The 20112-nt window shown below is 40.0% G+C and overlaps 1 protein-coding gene across 4 annotated transcripts; it reads right to left on the reverse strand.

The window, feature by feature from the left end:
- Positions 1 to 880: 880 nt before the first annotated feature.
- LOC101164239 (ras association domain-containing protein 6) lies at positions 881 to 19283 on the reverse strand. Of its 4 annotated transcripts, none has more exons than XM_023960857.1 (13): positions 19131 to 19283; positions 17402 to 17481; positions 17228 to 17326; positions 11871 to 11942; positions 11561 to 11639; positions 11278 to 11426; positions 7430 to 7524; positions 5960 to 6159; positions 5774 to 5875; positions 5199 to 5250; positions 5007 to 5125; positions 4453 to 4550; positions 881 to 1345 (listed from the first exon to the last, which is right to left on the reverse strand). In XM_023960857.1, exons 3-13 carry the CDS (start codon positions 17314 to 17316, stop codon positions 1270 to 1272), a joined length of 1131 nt encoding a protein of 376 aa, XP_023816625.1. In that variant the 5' UTR covers positions 17317 to 17326; positions 17402 to 17481; positions 19131 to 19283; the 3' UTR covers positions 881 to 1269. The 4 variants fall into 4 exon arrangements, with proteins under 4 accessions (XP_023816625.1, XP_023816626.1, XP_023816628.1 ...); XM_023960858.1 differs by lacking the exons at positions 17402 to 17481; positions 19131 to 19283 and adding exons at positions 13050 to 13113; positions 13189 to 13270 and having other exon boundaries at positions 17228 to 17329; XM_023960860.1 differs by lacking the exons at positions 17228 to 17326; positions 17402 to 17481 and having other exon boundaries at positions 19131 to 19280.
- Between the last annotated feature and the right edge of the window lie 829 nt (positions 19284 to 20112).

Raw genomic sequence — 20112 nt, forward strand, 5'->3', positions numbered from 1 at the left:
TTCTGTTCTTGGTGTTGATGGTTGAGGTTGTATTGACATTTGTTCTGAGGAATAGTGCAGTGTCAGTGTGTAACCTCATTTTCCAGAAGGTTCAGAAATATCAGATGACATTTAGTATTTGTCCAGATCCTTGATGTCCCTAATCAAAACAATCAATCAATCAATCAATCAATCAATCAATCAATCAATCAATAAATCAATCAATCAATCAATCAATCAATCAATCAATCAATCAATCAATCTTTTGCTTTCTGTTGACAAACCTCATAATAATGGCTGGTTTATCCTTCGCACTTTTTCTAGGCAAAGTGTGGCAAACCTCGACGCCGTCACAGTCCAGTTGGATTCCTTTCTCCCGTAGAAAACCCACAACTTGTTGCTCCACGGAGCTGAGGTCTTGCTCATCGGGCTCCCCGTCTCTGTTGGCGGTCACAGCTCTGGCGTATGATCTCGGTTTGATGCTCAAGCCTGTGATTACCACATCATTCATCCATGTGTACTGTTCGAGCTCCATCGCCCTTCTTTCCAGAAACGCAATCCTCTGGAGTGGAGGTGAACAGTTAAACACCACCCTCTAGTGGCCAGGGGATTGAACAGAAATGCAGAAATGGCAACACCTGATGGCTATGCCCAAAATGGATGAAAAATATTTTAATGAAAATGATCCTCTTCACTTGTCAGGGACTAGACCATTGTTGCTTGGGACTTGAGACTAAACCAGAGGGGGGTGTGCGTTTTTAAAATCACCCCCCCTCATCCTTTCAGGCACACACACACACACCACACACACACACACACACACACACACACACACACACACACACACACACACACACGCATCTTTGGACTGCACAAGAGTTATAACAAGACACACAAGTAAGACTTGATATGGAAGCATCATATGTTTAATAGAATGTGTTCTAAGAAAACAAAACTTGACTTTTTAACATCAAAACCTAGAATTTTATCTTTAATAAAAAAATGCAAAAATGTGCCGTTGGCTGGAGGGTGGTATAGTGGTTAGCACTCTTGTCTCACAGTGAAAGGGTCCTGGTTCAAATCCGTCCTGGTGTGTCGTTTGCATAGTTCTTTCTGCATGTGTGTTTTTTTTCCAGGCCCTACAAATTGTGTGGCGCTATGATGGACTGGCAAACTCCCTAGGATGTACCCGCCTTCACCCAACTGCAGGTTTGTAGGCTCCAGCAACCCCATGACCATGAATAAGAAGGTTTAGAAATGGATGGATGGATGGATGGCTGGACGGTGCTTTCACACAGTAGTCTCAGTGTGAGGGGACATTTTGGAGCTCAGCACATGAGACAGATGTTTGTGCTGGTGCTGGTACCTGACAAACACACAGGGAGAGAAGAAAAGGTAGTAAACATGCTGCAATGAAGAAAATGTTTTCAAGAACTTTGGCGCTATCATCAGCTCAAAAATATTACTGCGAAAATTTGAATGGACACACATTAACCAAGGCAACTGCACACGTGGAAAACAGAAGATACAGTGTTTAAGTTAGTTTAAAGCTGATGATTAACCCTTGTGCTATCTTAGATGAGCCCACCCTAACTTTGACGTGTTCTCCCTACCATGACAAAAGTGGATAAAGGTGGAAAGATTTACCAATCCATGGACACCAGTGAAGATCACAAATCATTGAAGAAAAAAGGTTTAGCGCACTGTCTAGTGGGTCTAGATGACCCAACTCCCAATGTTAAAATACCTAGGATAGCACAAGGGTTAAAATTGTTTAGGTCAGATATAATGCAGTTTTGGAGGACCATTTAGTTTTATTAAAAACTGGTAACTAAAAACCTGAACCTAAACGAGCAAAAATATTTTTTTTATAAATACAATTGCAGTCACTGCAATCAAACAGCTTCTCTACATCTATCAAAAACATTTTTGATCCATTCTTTGGCAAACTGCTCCAACTGTCTCAAATCAAAAGGTTTTTTTTTTAATACCTTGAGAAATCTCTCATTTACTTTCTGTGGTCCGTGTTTACTGCGATACAAACCAAAGACTGCTTCTATGGAGTCCTATACTGTTCATAATTAAATAAATACATATTTAATTAAATAAATAAATATGAACTCATGCAAATACACAATAAACCAATAAATCTCTTATAAATATATAAAAAGATCATGAAACTGTGAAAAACCTGCACACCGATTTTACATAAGCCATTATATTATTCAATATATTTCATTTTGCTTTAAAAACCTGTTCATTATTTTAAAACAGCATTTTAAAATATTCATTTTATTCATGTGGAATATTATAATAATTCTACGTCTTTTTTCAGAACCTTGGATTTCAAAATCAATATTTTCCAAAGTAGCTTTGTTTTTATTTCATGTTGCAGTTTTTCACAATGGCTTATTTATTTCATGAATAGCTTTTTCAGGAGAATGTCTCTGTCTGTCAATCAAACTAGACAAGGCGGAGAGACTTTTGTGATTGGCTATTCCTTTACTCAGACATGAGCAGCAGCACCTTGACTACATCAATCGAAGATGCTTCACCAAACGTGACGGCGCAATGCACTCTCCTCAACACTAGGGGGAGGATGCACCTCAACACATCCACAGTGTTACTAGAAATTGGGCAGTTTTTGTTCTAAATTTGCGGATAAAAGTGGCTTTGGGCGAGTGTGTATAATTCAGGTGATTTTGTGGTCGGCTCAGCGGTTTTCATCTTCTCATTAACATCTAGTAGTGGCCTAAGTTAGGCTGGGTGGTTGTTGGAGTTCCACAAAACTTCTATGAACTGGAGTTCCATGAACGCAACATGCAGCGTGTGGGATGGGCTACCAGCTAATGACTTTAGCCTGATAGCCACATGGAACGGTTGCCTGTGCTTATCTCAGTACCAATGCATGGATGCACAATGTACATGGAGTGTTAAAAGATCAGGTTTATTTATTTTGAATAGTTCTACATGATAACAATGTTTCCATGTTTGAGTTCATGAGATCATCCCAGAGAGAGCCTCTGCTTCAGGTCCTGCAGTCAAACTACGTCTTAAATTACGTGTAAATCAGAGCGCCCAGGCAGCGCGAGAGTGTGTGTGTGAGCGCAAGTTAAGCGTCTGTTGCCCAGTCCCCCGGAAAAGTAATAATAAAAAATGTTTCCTCCAAGTACAGAGCCTGATTCTTGGAGTAAGCCCTGGCTGCAGAATTGCTCAATCAATCCCGAATCTCCACTGCGTTTTCCGACCACGGTCAGAAACGTCATCGCAGGAAAGGTTCAACATTTTCCCGGGAGGGAAAAATAAAATCAGAGGACCTGATTATAATCATTGTCTCATTGAAAATAGAAAAATATCATAAGGTTCAGGAGGCCTCAGCAGGCTTGTTCTGCTTTGCACAGCTGCCTGGACTGACTGTTGGTCCGCCAGCTCACCTCCTGCGAGCCGACATAAGGCACGATGTGAGCTCTGAGTGAATGGCGTTAGAATGAGGAATGTTTCAACAGGGGACTTATAGACGTGGACGACCGGAGCTCTTCTGTGGTTTGGTCCACACAAACCCTCAAACTACAAAAACAGAGTCATTCATGTTTGCATCTTCTGCAGCAGACAGATTGTTTGTCTCTATTTGATCTCTAATGTCAGCAAAGCCGTGCAGATATTGCTGAAATATGTCACCTCTCCGACCGGCACACAGCTGTGCGGGTATCGAGGAATATGAGTCGATTTCCATGGATGAGCCAATGGGCGTTTAGATCCCGCCTACTTTCACTGATTGACAGATGGACTCATTCTCCTGAAAAAGCTCTTCATGAAATAAATACGCCATTGTGAAAAACACCAACATGAAATGAAAAAACAAAGCTACTTTGGAAAATATTGATTTTGAAATACGAGCTTCTGAAAGAAGACAGAATTATAATAATATTCCACATGATTAAAAATGAATATTTGAAAATGCTGTTTTAAAATAATGAACAAAGCAAAATGAAATATATTGAATAATATAATGGCTAATTTAAAATTAGTATGCAGGTTTTTCACAATTTCATGATCTTTTTATATATTTATAAGAGATTTATTGGTTTATTGTGTATTTGCATGAGTTCATATTTATTTATTTAATTAAATATTTATTTATCTAATTATGAACAGTATAGGACTCCATATGCTTCTCCCTCTCAAAATAAACAGACTAATTGTAAATAAACCTGTGATCTTCAATAAAAGAATACATAGGACACACAGTTGAACATGTCTCCACTGTCAAATTGATTTCAAAGTTTCCTGGAGGTAAATATCATAATCTCTAAAATGATTTTGAGGAACAACTTCAAAGATACATGGAATTACTGTTAATAGTCTTAATCTTTTAAGTGACCATTGGGCTTTTTTAAAAAAAAAGAAAATAATAGAAGAGTACCAAGAATGTTGTCCATTTGTGTAAGCCTATGTGTTGGATCATATACTCACTTAATGATTACACTCTGTATTTCTCTGTTCTCTTCCTCTTTGAGGTGCAGAAGAACCTGCTCCAGAATTGAGTGCTCCAAGTTCAGATACTGAGCAACCTGATAAAACAAAACAGTGCAACTATAACAAAAAATTCAAACCTAAATGAAAAATATGTTTTCTGGAAAAAAACAAAAACAAATTAAAATTAAATTAAAATTTAAAGAATGTATTTCTTAAAACTATTAAGTTGCTCTAAAACAAATATTTAGCAAACAAAGTAGTTTATTTGCTAAACTAAAGTTTGCTGTAATGATGTAACATAAAATAAGGGACAATAAAAATTGACATAACCTTTATTTAAAACTAATAATATATTATTTTAGGATTTTATTGTCTATTTATCAATCAAGTCCTTAAAAATGACCTCAGTGAGCAATAAAACTCCCTTGGACTGTTTAAGATCGAAGATTTTGGTCTGAAAAAAATGGTTTCTGTTCAATTAGTTGGTTACTTTAATAGAAAATCATTAAAAATTCTAAAGTGAATGTCACCCCTTAAGTATTTATGTTTACATCATTGCTGACTTCCTCTTCATGCATGTCCATCAGAAAGATCTTCATGATGTCATCAGAGGGCCCATACAGAACCCGCTCCCACAGTGGTAGATCTTTGTTGCTCAGCTTCCTCTTCTCTGATCAAAAGAAAGCAACATGCATAACCAACTTTTTTTAATTTGACACCTTACTTTTTCCTTTTTTTCTTACCTCCACTCTGATGAATGCAATACAGAGCAAACTCCTCTGGATCATTCTCTATCTATAATGCAAACAATAAAACACATATTCAGCGTCTTTACATTAATTAAAAAAAATAATTTGCAAGCAGCATTGCGGGGGCAGCAGCATTGCGGGGCCCTCCTGGCAACCCTTACTAGCTGAGTGGCATCCACATGCCCATATCATTCTCTCCCCTTCTTCCCCTGCCACCCTGATCAGAGCTGCACAAGACAAATTAATTAAAAAAATGGCGTCTTTTCTGTTAATTTTATCTTCATAGCAACCTTATTGTTTTTTGGTTGTTTAAAAGGTTTTTTGAGGTTTTGACCATTTTAGTTTTTTTCACAATTGCACCTGCTATGATGTCACCTTTTCCTTTTTGTAATTTTGGTGAGTTTTTCAGTTTATGGGCTGAAATGTTCACTCAAAGGTACAGAAAAGAAGAAGTATTGCGAAAACAGTGTCGATCTTGTAGTGCAGGACTGATGTGGGACATAAAAAAACAATATGTATTATTGGTCATCTGTAGTCATTAAAGTTTCCAAACTGAGAAATAAAATCACCTTGAACTTATTTAAAAGCTGCTCAATGACTTGGTTAGTGGTCATCCTGCTGGAGATTCGCACTTTAGTTGAAGTACCAAAAGATGGTGTGAAGATGGAGGTCTGCAGAAACAACAATGAGCACATGGAATCAGAGAGGTTTATGACTAAAAATACAAACCAATATCTATGGTAACAGGAACTCACTTTATAGTTATAGAAGTGTCCGTTTATGGAGAAGCGGTGCTGTCTTTCAGTCTCTCTTTGTGCTGCTGACTTTCCCTTTCGCCTCCTCCTCTTCACTAATGACGCATCGCTCATACAGCGAAATAGGTTAGACTCCAACTCCAGTTCTTGATTCTTGCGTCTTGTAGGACGCAGGGTAGCACTCTCATAAGGAACAGAGCCTTTGGTTGCATACATTAAATTAAGCATTAAAAACATGTTTAAAATTCAGTGTTAGCAATAATAATATTTTCAGCAGGAGCAGGATAAGCTCAACATAAAACAACACAAAGTTATTGAAAGAGGCATAGAGTTTGACTAAATTTGCTTTTCCACCATCCTCGCACCAAGCCTCTCCCAACTGTAGGTGCATGTGAACGTAGCATGAAAGATATGATTTAGTTTTAATATACTTTAGTAACTACAACAGGGGGGCAGAAACACTATTTTTAACAAAGTAACAACCAGGTTAGACCTGATTATTAACTGGTCTAACCAGTTAATAATCATAATTAAAAATTGATTATTACCTGTCTCTTCTGCTGTTAAGGTCTTTCTTCATAGCAGCTGCCTTTAAAGGTGGAATGACTTTTTTCTTTCTTTGTGACATCTTTGCATACAGTTTTGTACTACCACATTTGAGGTAGACAGAATGCAGTATATGTGCAACATCCGAAACAAACTCAATGATACTGACTGATCAAATGGAAATTAATTAAAGATTGGAAATTGGTCTCAAGTGGCAGTCTGAGTAGATTGATCTTCAATGTTGGATGCTCAGCCCATTTCAAGTGTGGGAAAAGCACATTCAAAAAATTAGGGCAGCTTTAATTCCAAATAATCCACCTGTTCAGCTCAACAATTTTCATTTGCACACTTTTGTATGAGGACAGGGGTGTCCTATTTTCTTTTTAGCCAAAGATAAAGGGGCAAGGAAAGACTAAATTAAAGGCTATTTAGGACTTTGCCAAAGAGAATATAAGAAAGTTCTGATTTTTCCCATCACAAACAATTTAGACATCTGTATTGCTTGCTTACACACTTGTAATTAACATATATTTCAAATATACACATTTATTTTGATAAAACTAGCTGAATAAATAAGAAAATAGGTGTGACTATAATACCATGTAAGCATAAATGTCCAACGAGGTTGGATTTGACTTCATTCATGCATTTTAGTGTTATGTATCAAGCCAGGGACGCTATAGGTAACTTGAGGACTGTGTGCTTCATGGCTGAAAATTACCAAAGTCCTTCATTTTAAGTACTACAGAGAATGTGAGATTTTAGATATTCAATTTAAATGGATGATTTTAAACTTTCACAACCTCAAAAGAGGTGATTAACTCAAAAATGGATCAGTTTTAATTATACAGGCAACATTTTTGAAAACAAAAGGTGTCACTTGCAAAACCGTTGTTGAGTTAAAGAAAAAGAAGTTTCATTAACCTGGTGTGGGATCCTTCATCACAGTTTCATGTGCTGTTTCAGAGATCTCATCTATCTGGTGAAGATCAATGTATTCTCCCCATCGAGAGATACTGCTGCAGAGAGAATGAGAGACTCACAATCAGTGTCAAATGTATACATATATATATATACATATACATATACATATACATATATATATATATATATATATATATATATATATATATATATATATATATATATATATTAGAATCTTGTATTGAAAATGTTTTAACAAAATGGAATGGAATAACACTAATAGATGCAGAGGATGGGGTTAGATAGATGAAGGGACATAAAGAGCAGAAAAACAAAGAATTATAAATAGTCTTTTAATTAGAATTATGCTGTTTTTAGCCAAAATCACAAAGTCTGTGTCATTTACTAAGACAGGGGTGGCCAAACGTTTCGACCACAAAGGGTCCTAAAATTTGATAGAAGGGCCGGACCTGGAGCGGAGCAGATGCTTGGAGTGTTTTGGTAATCCACCTTATAAGAGAAGGAAATAACATGGAATCTGGACAAAAACATGCTTCAATTTTGATGAAAATTAATATATCGGTATATTTAAAACAGAACGTTTTTGAGTTTTTATTTCAAAACTGTGGCTTTTGTTCTCATTTTAGAGCCATTTGCTCTATTTGATGCACCTTGTGTAAAACACAAACTTAGAGAAATGCTACATTCATGTGGTGTTCGAGTGATGAAAAAAAGAAAAAACACAAATCTTACATCACAATCCAACACCACATGGATGCACAATAAACTTCTGCACCTAATTTATTTGTAGTGCACCCTTACTACAAGCTGGGGAACGTATGCTGCACTGGGGTTCTGGTATGGGATTACATGTCTGCCAAAAACTGAAAGGGCGTAAAGACAACTGAGCGGGCGTATTTAGGAACTGAGTGAGTGAACCTTACAACTGCGCTGGCGCAATTCTAACAGAGCAACCCCGTATTTTACAATTGCACGGCTGCAATCCTAACTGAGCAGTGATCTTGCTCGGTCAGATCCTTTTTGCGCGCTCACTTGGATTTACGCTCAGTGTTAAGGGGGCGTTTTTGTCGTTTGTGGGGCGGTGTTCAGGGGTGTGTTTGTCACTTGGGGGCATGAACCTTTCTGGTTGATCTGATTGGCTAAAATTTGCATGTCAAGCAGTGGGGCGGGACTTTTATTTTGGGGCTTTAATAGAAAAGGAACAGCGGCTGTACAGACTAATAATGACCTTATTGTCATACTAAAATAAAGAATGTCAATAGTTCACTTTGTCAATTTTTAGTAATTTTTCATATTTACAAATGGATCCGATTTGGTCAAAAATAATCAATAGCTCTGAAGATGCTAGAATTTTTTTTTTTTGCATAATCTTTATTGTAGTAGGAAAATAAGGTCATGATTAGTCAGTACAGTAAGTTTTTTGTCAGTAACTACAGCATCTTCAAAGCTATTAAGCATTTTTGACCAAATCTGATCAATATTTAAATATGAAAAATTCCTAACAATAAACAACGTGAATTATGACAATCTTTATTGCAATAGGACAATAAGGTCATGATTAGTCAGCACAGGAGGTTTGGTGACAGAACCTTTAGTATCTTCAGAGCTGTTGTGCATTTATGTTATGATTTATATCTCTATTAAATTTTTAAAACTATAAGCAATAAAACAGAGGTTGACTTTCTAACAAAATTTAGTATAATAATAATAATGTAGCATGACTATGCTGATGAGTCTTCATTACCAATTCATTTAAATATAGACATGTATTCACTTTTTAAAAGTTTACTGATTTTTACAGAATGGTGTTTCACAGGGTAAGCACTTTGTTGACGGTCCCTTGGCAGCCGGCTCGCAGCATGTCTACATTCACAGCTTTAAGCGAACAATTCTGATAAAAAGGCAATGAAAACGATCTTTTTTCTTAAAAAATGCTTTTGTAGTTCACTCTATGTGTTAATACAAAATGATTGAGATACTTGCTGACACATTTGAACATTTATCAGGAGAGTTATTGAAGCAGGAAGTCCAAATCTGTAAAGATCTAATTTAACCGAACCGCAGCTGCTCTATTCCCGTGTTCCTCCACGTAGCTGATAGCTTGCAGTTTAAACTGTGCCTCATAATCGTGTCTCTTTGTATTTCCAGGGTTTCCTAAACAAAGTTGTTCTGCATTATGCTCATATCTGCACCTTTGTACTATGGGGGGGGGGGGGGGGGGGGTGTCTTCTTTCACATCCTCACCTCTCTCCGTATCGTTCTCATGGTATTCTCTCCTAGATCCTCTTTACTGAAGTCACACAACAACACATTAGGGCCGCTCTGTACATTTTGGAGAAAATGTAAGACTTTCACCTTATGGTTGTGAAAGTACTCTACATATAAAATATGATAAAAGGCAGAGAGCCGCCTGTTAGCCCCTCCCCCCCGCTCTGAAAAATGAAAGTCTCGCCCCTCTGCCTCGCCGATAAGACATGCAAATTTTGACATTCTTTATTTTAGTATGACAATAAGGTCATTATATCTGATCGCATTCAAAGCTTTTTTTAGATTTGCAGAGCTGTTGTTTCTGCACAAGAGACATGAGATTGATTGGCAAGGTCTCCAACCAATCAGGACACAGAACAGGGTGCGCTGTTTGAAAAAAAGAAGCAGCAGCATAATCGCACTAAAAGAATCAGTGAGACCACTAAAGGTAAACTTGGACGTAGAAAGGGTACATTGTTCTATTTGACGGTGATTTTTAGAGGGGTTCAAAAAGGGGCAACGACTGTTGAAAGATGGTATAAAATGTCACGTCCTATGCGGATCTCGATCGTGTGGCCAGGTTGAGAGAGAAAAAAATCAGGCATCTCTGATATTAGGCGTGTTTGAGACGAACCAGCGCCTCGCCTGGATTGTTGACAAGACCAGGCGGAGGCACGCAGGGGCAGGAAATGCGCCTGAGATGTAGGCTAATGTCGAGCTGCAGCAAGACCATAGACATACCAGACTGAACGAGAACAGGAAGTTAGGGTCAATCGAATGTTAAATTCGACTGAATTTTAATATGCCTCAACCCCTTAGCATGTTCAATGCTTTTATATCCATTTTATTTATGTTAATGTTTTTTAATGTGAGTATGTTTTATCGATAGGTATTTTAATTGTCTTAAAATTGCTTTTTTGTATCCTTTTTATTGATATTTTCAATTGTACTGGGATTGTTTTTTGTGATTCTGTATTTGGTCATTTGCACTCGGATTTGCTTTTGTGTTTCAGGACTGTAATTTGTTCCGTGATTTTCTGTTGTGCTTCAGTATTTGTTAATTGGTACTGAGATTGTTTTTAGTGCTTCAGGATTTGTCAGTTTGTACAGGCATTTGTCATTGTTATATCTTAAATGTAAATGTGTCTTCCACCACTCGTCCACCGTAACACCCCCACCTAACAACTGGTGCAACAAAAATGGCGTGCAATATTGAAACTTTTCAGCCATAAAGTTTTAAGCCAGATGCAAGCTCGGACAAGGAACTCAAAGATGTACACAAATCTTTATGTGCAAATGAATGCATGGGAATGAAGCAGAGCAGGAAGCATGTGGTCCACCCAGCGTATTTTTTATGTCACAAACACAATCTTTCTAAAACAGCATTTTTTTCATCTGCTGCTGATTTGCAACAATTTATATAAAGAAATACTCAGAAAGGCAATTTTAAGCCTAATTTTCTTTCTAGATGTCCTCCATCATAAGAAAAAGGCCACAAGAACATGTTAAAAACACCAAGAACACAATTTTGGGTCTTTAAGAGAAAAGTATTCAATTACAGTTGAAAGTATGACACCAACCTCTTGCTCCCTAATGGGCTGACTGGACTGGTGGGGTCAGGTGAATTCTGGGGGATTTGTTTTTCATCCTGTATTTTCAGCCGGATGGGTCTCCTTACTCCCCAGGAGATATTCAAAAAACCTTCCACAATCACCTGTTTATCTTCTGCCTGTATAAAAGAAACAGAAAACTGTGTGATCAGTAACCACAGCCATAAAGCACATTTAGATAAGGACATTCGTGCCTTTTCAAATTGTAATATGTAAATTAAAAACTCACAGAAATATATACTTGAAGTCTTACCTGAGTGTAGGTGAGGTGAAGTTGGGTCTGGTCCTTCAAAAAGCAGTTGTATGTGTTCAGCAGTGACAGAAACTCTGCTCTAAAATAAAATATATTACATTAAATAGCTTTTACAACCAAAATTAATGCAACACATTGTGATAAATTCAACCCAGAGCTCATATTTAAATATGAGTATATAACATGTAAATACAAGTTAAGTGTAAAACAGTGAACATGAAAAAACAAATGTGCTATACCACAAAACACTATCAGGCTATGTATAAGTATCAGAAAAAAGTTTACATGGCAGCAAAAGAAAACAGATCACCTGGACAAACTCTTTCCAGCTCCTATTTGGATCACTGGAAGAAGAACAGCTTCATTCATTATTGAATCGCTTCTGCAAAAAATAAACAAAATCTCCTTTAACTGCATGTGACCACTCCAATCCTTGCTTACGTGCATGCAAGCTAAATACAGACCCCTGACCTCTGGTAAGAAATGCCATTAAAACCTCATTATGTAACCAACCGAGTGGAGTTAAAACCAAATACAACATGATTATTGTCATACCTCATCTTACATGCTGTTATGGAGCTCCCTTTGTTATCCGCTTTCCTAGTTTTTGTCTCTTTGTCCTTCCGGTATTTAAATATAACGTGTTCGTCCCTCTGAAGTTTTTGAGTTATATTTATCCCTCCTCTCTGTGCTGCCTCTCTTTCAGTTTCCTTTTTCTTCCTGCTTGTCTCAAAGAGATTTAATAACAGTACTCCACCCAGTAACCAGTGATGACAGCACAGACCCCACCATTTGTTTATTCTTCAAAATCCTGCGACTGCACTGCAGCTGCTGGAATTCCATGCTGCTCTGCACGTTCCTTTTCCTTTAATCCATTTTCTGCGGCCTCTCCTTTACCTTTTGACTAAGATGACAAGGATTCCCCTTTTTATAACATACAAAAAACTATCTTTTTTTAAAAACTCCTTGTAAAATACTGTCAACAGAAATAGATGATTTGTAGATGTCTCTAAATTCGGCTGTTGGATTAAAAACCTTAAACTATTTAGTAATGGTAGAAAAGACCTCTTAATCATTTCATTATTGAGTTGTGCTTTGCTTTGCTTGCATTTACTTTGAGAAGAATCCATCTATAATACACCATAGAGTACTGTTGATACCTCTTTCCCAGTTCTTTCCCAGAAAGATGAAATACCTGAATTTCCAGTTCAAATGGCACCTCACAAAATGGCTAACAAATAATTACGTTTTTAACACATTGCATATTATGTAGGAATATAAATATTTATACATAAAATGTTTTTTTTTCATCTGCTCCTGATTAACAATTAGGAAAAAAAACCTCAGAAATGCAAATTTAAGCGTAATTTTCTTAATATTTGTCCTCTATCATAAGAAAAATGCCATAAGTGTCATGGTGCCTCTGTCAGTCACTCTCCCCCTCCCCCGCTGTTTCTGCCTTGGACCAAGACCAGCTGTTTCCACTCACCTAATCATTGCTGCAGCCTTCATAAGGAGCTCCCATGGTGCTTAGTCTGGCCATTGCCTCATTCCTGTGTGTTGTCATGCTTCATGTCACTAATTGCTCCTTTCAATCTGCCTCAGGAATATCCAGTTCTGGTACTCACCTGGTCGCGGTCCTCTGGTCTCACGTGCTTCGCTCTCAGATTCCCTCTGCAAAACTCCTCCAGCCAGCCGACGCTCCTCTCCCTGGGAAAGACGCCATTACTCACCTTCAGCTTAATTAAACCCCCTAAAAACTTACCTCTTAGTCTGTGTATCCTTCCGGGTTTCAGCATTTGGGTCACTCAGTATCCACGTCAGATCATGACAGAACGAACTGGCCTAACTCCTGACCCAGCCGACCCGGAAGGGCTTCACCACGCCATATCTCTACAAGTTAATCTCCTAAAACATCAAGCGGAGGCCATCACCCACATGTCCTCTGCACAGTGGGATCTTTTCCGTCGCCTCGACAGCATCACACAAATACTTAGTGCTTCTACTAGCCAACATGCTAATCCCGCTGCCGCCGCTCAAGTTCCCATTTCCGGCAACAATCACACTTCCGCATCCGCCGAGATCCCGGAAAATGTCCGTCTCCAGCCGGAGCCTTTTTACGGCGACATTGAAACCTGCGGAGGGTTCCTGCTCCAATGCCAATTAATCTTCCAACAGACCCCCAGGGAATATCATGTCGATCACAGCCGCATTTCTCTGATTGTAAACTCTCTCCGCAGCAAGGCTCTCCAGTGGGCTCAGGCTTTTCTGGCCGCCCATCCCATTACACACCTTCCGTTCGATCGCTTCATTGGGGAGTTCAGATTGGTGTTCGACCAGCACCGAAAGCAGGAAGAAGCCACCCAGCGGTTACTGAATCTCAAACAAGGTAACCGCCCGGTAAGTGATCATCTAATCGACTTCCGCATTTAAGCCGTCGAAGCGGGTTGGCCGGACCACGCTCTTAAAGGCATCTTCTATCAGTCATTGAACGATCGTAGTAAAGACCACCTATGTTCTCAGCCTGAAACCGACACTTTTGAAGACCTAGTTACCGCCGCCCTGAGGTCCGACGCCCGGTTATATGAACGCCACGCGGAACAAAAACGTAAGTCGCCGCCTCTCCCGGCTAATCCCGTTTCCCCGGTTATAGTTGTCCCACCCTCCAACCGGGAAACATCCTCCAGCAATCACGACGTACCCATGCAAATCGGTCATGCTAAGCTAGAAGAAAGACAACGACGTCGTGACCAGGTTTATGCTTCTATTGCCTGGACATTTGGTCTCACAATGCAACTCTCGCTTAAAACTCTCGAACCCCTCCTTAGAAGACAGGCCCCGGGGGGGTAAATTCTGAACTCACCTCTAGTTCTAAGTTCTTGTTTGTTCCAGTCAAAATCAGTAATGAAAACCAAGTTATTGAACTCCAAGCCCTAGTTGATTCCGGAGCTGAACATAGTTTAATCTACCAACGCCTCGTTCAGGATCTCTCGCTTTCTGTCGTTACGCTCACTACCCCTAAATATGCTGCTGGTTTGGGGGGTAAACAATTTACTCGCATAACTAAGCGCACCAGTCCCATTCTCATTTTGACATCTGGTAATCGTGAATACCACCAGTTTTTTGTTACCCAGTGCCCTCAAACAGCAATAATCTTAGGTTTTTCTTGGCTCCAAGTACATAATCCCCTTATTGATTGGAGCGCTCCTCGTGTCGTTAACTGGAGCACTTATTGTATGGCTAACTGCTTACACTATGCCATGCCCACTACTAATCTGCCTGACCCTGGTCTCGTTAAGGACATCGACCTCACAAATGTGCCTGCCTGTTACCACGACCTCCGCTCCGTTTTTTCTAAATCTAAAGCTAGTGCTCTGCCACCTCATCACCCTTACGACTGCTACATCAAACTGTTAAATGGAGCCCCCCTTCCCAAGGGGAAGCTCTATAATCTGTCTGGGCCCAAAAAAAATGCTATTGAAAACTACATACAAGAAGCCCTCTCATTGGGTCACATCTGTCCCTCTTTTTCTCCTGTAGGCGCCGGGTTTTTCTTCGTGGAGAAGAAATAGAAGTCTCTTAGACTTTGCATTGATTTCCGTGAGCTTAACCAAATTACAGTAAAGGACAAAAATTCCCTTCCATTACTTGAATCGGTGTTTGACTCGGTGCAACAGGCTAAAATCTTCTCCAAACTCGACCTTCGCAACGCCTATCACTTGGTGTGTACGTGCGAAGGGGACGAGTGGAAAACGGCGTTTAACACCCCGTTAGGGCATTATGAATACCTGGTTATGCCGTTTGGACTTACCAATGCCCCTGCGGTTTTTCAAGGCTTAGTTAACGACGTCTTGAGAGATTTCCTCAATCGGTTCGTCTTTGTATATTTAGACGATATTTTAGTTTACTCCACCGATCCCTCACAGCATGAGCATCATGTCCGCCTCGTTCTCAAAAGGCTGCTCGAAAACCAGCTCTACGTCAAGGCTGAGAAATGTGAATTTCATGTGTCCAGCATTCCCTTTCGGGGCTACATCATAGAGGCTGGCAATATCCGCCCTGATCCGGCTAAAATAGAGGCAGTAACCCAGTGGGAAGTTCCCCAGACCCGGAAGAAACTACAACAATTCCTTGGGTTCGCCAACTTATATCGCCGGTTTATCCGCAATTACAGCAGCATAGCTGCCCCACTCACCCAACTCACCTCAGTCAACAAAGTCTATTCCTGGAACCCGGAGGCTGATGCGGCTTTTAAGAAACTCAAGTCTCTTTTTGTATCTGCTCCCATACTCATTCAACCTGACATAACTAAACAATTCATCGTGGAGGTAGACGCTTCTGACTCCGGTGTGGGAGCTGTCTTGTCCCAACACGAAAAAAGCACAGGTAAACTCAAACCACGTGCTTTTTTCTCCCAAAAATTAAGTTCTGCCGAACGAAATTATGACGTGGGGAACCGAGAACTCTTGGCCATCAAGTTAGCTCTTTAAGAATGGCGTCACTGGCTGGAGGGAGCTGAACAACCCTTTCTTGTATTAACCGATCATAAGAACCTCGCCTAACTTTGCAGCACTAAGCGCCTCAATTCCCGTCAGGCCCGGTGGTGCTTGTTTTTCGACCGCTTCCATTTCACCATCACTTATCGCCCCGGCAGCCACAACGTCAAGCCTGATGCTCTGTCCCGTAAATACACTACGTCCGAGACTACCTCTAACTCACCTATACTCCCTACTTCTTGTTTCATCGGCAACCTCACCTGGGAAGTCGAAAGCAAGGTACTCCAGGCCCAAGGTGAGATCCCTGATGGCATCACCTGTCCTCCTGGGACCCTTTATGTTCCAGATTCTCTTAGGTCATAAGGACTCACGTGGGGGCACACATCTTCCATCGCCTGCCATGGAGAGGTCTACTGTACCACCCGACTGCTCAAACGTCGATTCTATTTGCCCACCATGGAGCTGGATATCAAGGAGTATATCGCGGCCTGTACCACTTGTGCCCGCTGGAAAACCTCCAACCGACCCCCCTCTGGACATCTATTGCCTTTATCCACGCCCAGCCGTCCCTGGTCTCATATCGCGGTTGATTTTGTCACCGGACTTTCACCATCCCAAGGCCATAGGGTAATTCTGACAGTCATTGATCGTTTCTCTAAGTCTGCCCAATTTATTCCCCTGCCTCAACTCCCCTCTGCCTCGGAGACAGCCGACGTCCTTATCAACCACGTATTCCGCCATCATGGAATTCCCTGCGACATTGTGTCGGACCGAGGACCTCAATTCACCTCACAAGTTTGGAGGGCTTTCTATTCCGCCCTGGGAGCCTCTGTCAGCCTCACGTCAGGCTACCATCCCCAATTTAACAGCCAGGCTGAGCGGGCTAACCAAGAGATGGAGGTGGCTCTCAGGTGTCTAGCGGCCCAGAACCAAGCTAACTGGTCCAAATTCCTGGTGTGGGTAGAGTATGCCCATAACAGCCATCCTTCTACTGCTACTGGCATATCCCCTTTTGAGGCTTCCCTGGGTTATTCACCCCCTTTGTTTCTTTCTCAAGAATTGGATCTGGCAGTGCCCTCGGTCCAGCTCCACCTCCACCTCCAACGGTGGAGTCACTCTCTCCCTCCCCCGCTGTTTCTGCCTTGGACCAAGACCAGCTGTTTCCACTCACCTAATCCTTGCTGCAGCCTTCTTAAGGAGCTCGTGGATCTTCAGCCGACGCCAGTTCGTTGTTCCTCCCATGGTTCTTAGTCTGGCCATTGTCTCGTTCCTGTGTGTTGTCATGCTTCATGTCACTAATTGCTCCTCTCGCTCTGCCTCAGGAATATCCAGTTCTGGTACTCACCTGGTCGCGGTCCTCTGGTCTCACGTGCTTCGCTCTGATTCCCTCTGCAAGACTCCTCCAGCCAGCCGACGCTCCTCTCCCTGGGAAAGACGCCATTACTCACCTTCATCTTAATTAAACCCCCTAAAAACTTACCTCTTAGTCTGTGTATCCTTCCGGGTTTCAGCATTTGGGTCACTCAGTATCCACGTCAGATCATGACAACAAGAACATATTAAAAACACCCAAAACACAATTTTTATCGGACTAAAGCTTATATTAGTAAAATGATTAAAAAAAAAACACCCTGTAAAATCATTCATATAACATTGTATGAAAAATATATATTCGTCAGCAAAAGGTGCTACTGATAGTGCTTTTAATTCTTGGTATATACAATTTTCAGTACCCATACATCTGTTAACATTACATCACATCATCATGTGGACAGCCTTCCTAGAAGAGTGTAAGCTTTTGTAGCTGCAAAAGGTGGACCAACTTCATATTAAACTTTACCGGTTAGGAAAGGGATGGCACTTTTATGTAGTTTATATGCGAGTCAACGCAGGTGAGCAAATACTTTGGGTAATGTAGTGTAGATCAAAAGATGATTGGAGTGAGTCTACAGGAAGTAAAATATGTGGCTGGTTAAGATTGAACATCGTTCTTTTGAAATAATATTTCAAAAATAATTGAGTTTGCCAAGAGGCCCTCAAACGAAAAAACAGGAAGAAAAATGATTGATCATTATGCACAGGAATTTGTTTGACCTAAAGTAAACATGACCTACTAGTTGCCTATAAAAGGCATCTTGGTGGATGAATCACCGTCTGGAATCCAATTACTCCAAAAAGTTAAGTCAACCATAAATTTCTCTTTGTATAAGGTACGTTCACACTACCATCTGGAATACATGTTCAAGTGGCCATTTCCAATGAAAAGTCTATGTAAAAGCCCATAAATGTGTGTTTCGGGTTTCTGTGTTTAAAACTCTTGCATTCTCGGTGTCACAAGAAGAGGCAGGCGGCTGGATCCAAATCCAGTAGGTTTATTAGGTCAGCTACAGGTCCACAGAGCAAGATTTTTACCACTTCGACATTTCACACTAGGTCTCTTCCAACTGTAGCGGTGAACAAAGTAGAAAAAGAAGAAGCCCCTCCCTGCTTGTTCAGTTTGTACAACATGGGCTAAACATGCCTTCAAGACCACGTCTGGGAGGTGTACTGTTATATTTACAAATAACTGCTGAACAGTTAAATATTTTTTTAATAAAAAAGTGGTGGTTTTCAATGTCTCAGTTTGTTTTTCTCCACAGCAAAATAGAAAAAAGGCATTGTGAGTCTCAGGTATTCTCAAAAGCTAAACTAAAGGTGTGCCTATGTTTACTGAAAGCTCATTTGCAAATTATGTAAAACCATGATGCAGGTTTCTTTGTCATATCCATGTTTTGGTTGATCTGCACAACAGAAGTAACTGACAGAGTTATAATGTAGCGTTAAAGCTTTTTTTTAGCTGAAAGTTTTAGTCTTCCTAACACTCACTGTTTTTACTTTAGGCAGATGAATCTGCCTAGAGTCAGTTTTTTTGTTGTCTAAGTTGTGTGTGAGGAAAAAATTGATATCATTATCTATTACTTCTCGACATCATGCAAATGTATTTTGAACAGATTTTTTAAAAAGTTATCTCAAAAAGGAGCTGTAGGCTATTTACATCTTTCAATAAAACATTGAATAAAGATGAGTATTCCTACCTGATCAGCTTTTCTTGCAGTGTCCTAATCAAAGAAACAAATCATGTTTAAGGTTTGGCGAAGATTTTTTTTTTAAGCTCGAAGGTTCAGAGTACAGTTCGCATGGCAGAAAGCAAGTCAGTAAAGCAGCGCAGTTGCTGGTTAATAATTACAGAACACGTTGAGACAGTTCTTAGAGGGAGTGACTAACTGACACCTGGAATGACTTTCTTTTACAGAGTCAGTGTACACAGAGAGAAAAAGGCTGAACCATGCACAGTATGGTTAGACCTTTCTTTTGTTCTAAAAAAAAGTTACAACACTGTGACTGACGTAGATGCAAATTTTATACATTTTTAGTCATTGGGAGTTACTGAAATTATGATTTTTGTTGTGGACAACAATAAGTTGTCCAGAAGAAAAATAAGTGCTTCAGAAATAACAGCAGGGGTCGGAGGTATTTGCAGAGGTATTTGAAATGCTGCGAGTTCAATGTAGCTCAGCCTCTTCTGCCCGTAGGCCTTTTCTACTACACCCTCACAGGGTAATATGAGCTCTATGATGTATGCAAATGTGAAACAAGTAGGATCTAGATCAGACTGTGTGTAAGGACCTGGACAACCAGATACAAGGGTTAAAAAAGGGTGAATAAAAGATTATTGTTCACAGATTCAGTCACTTCAGAAAAAGTCCAGCCTCCGACAGTCCACTCCACTCCACAATGATCAGATGAGCACGTAGTCGGAACCCAGTCTGATAAAAAACAAACAAACAAACAAACACACAAAGCCAAATAAACCACAGGATAAGAACAGTTTGATAGTAAAAAATGCATGCAGTAAAATCAGTTATAAAAGGGTTAAGAAAACATGTACTTGTGCTAGGTCAGGGGTCTGCAACCTTTACCACTCAAAGAGGCATTTGGATCGGTTTCTCATAGAAATTAAAAACACAGGGAGCTGCAATATAGACTTTTGTTACCATGGCGCCGCGTGTGTGGCAG

The sequence above is a fragment of the Oryzias latipes genome, chromosome 12 (genome assembly GCF_002234675.1).
Source record: "Oryzias latipes chromosome 12, ASM223467v1".
Taxonomy (NCBI): domain Eukaryota; kingdom Metazoa; phylum Chordata; class Actinopteri; order Beloniformes; family Adrianichthyidae; genus Oryzias; species Oryzias latipes.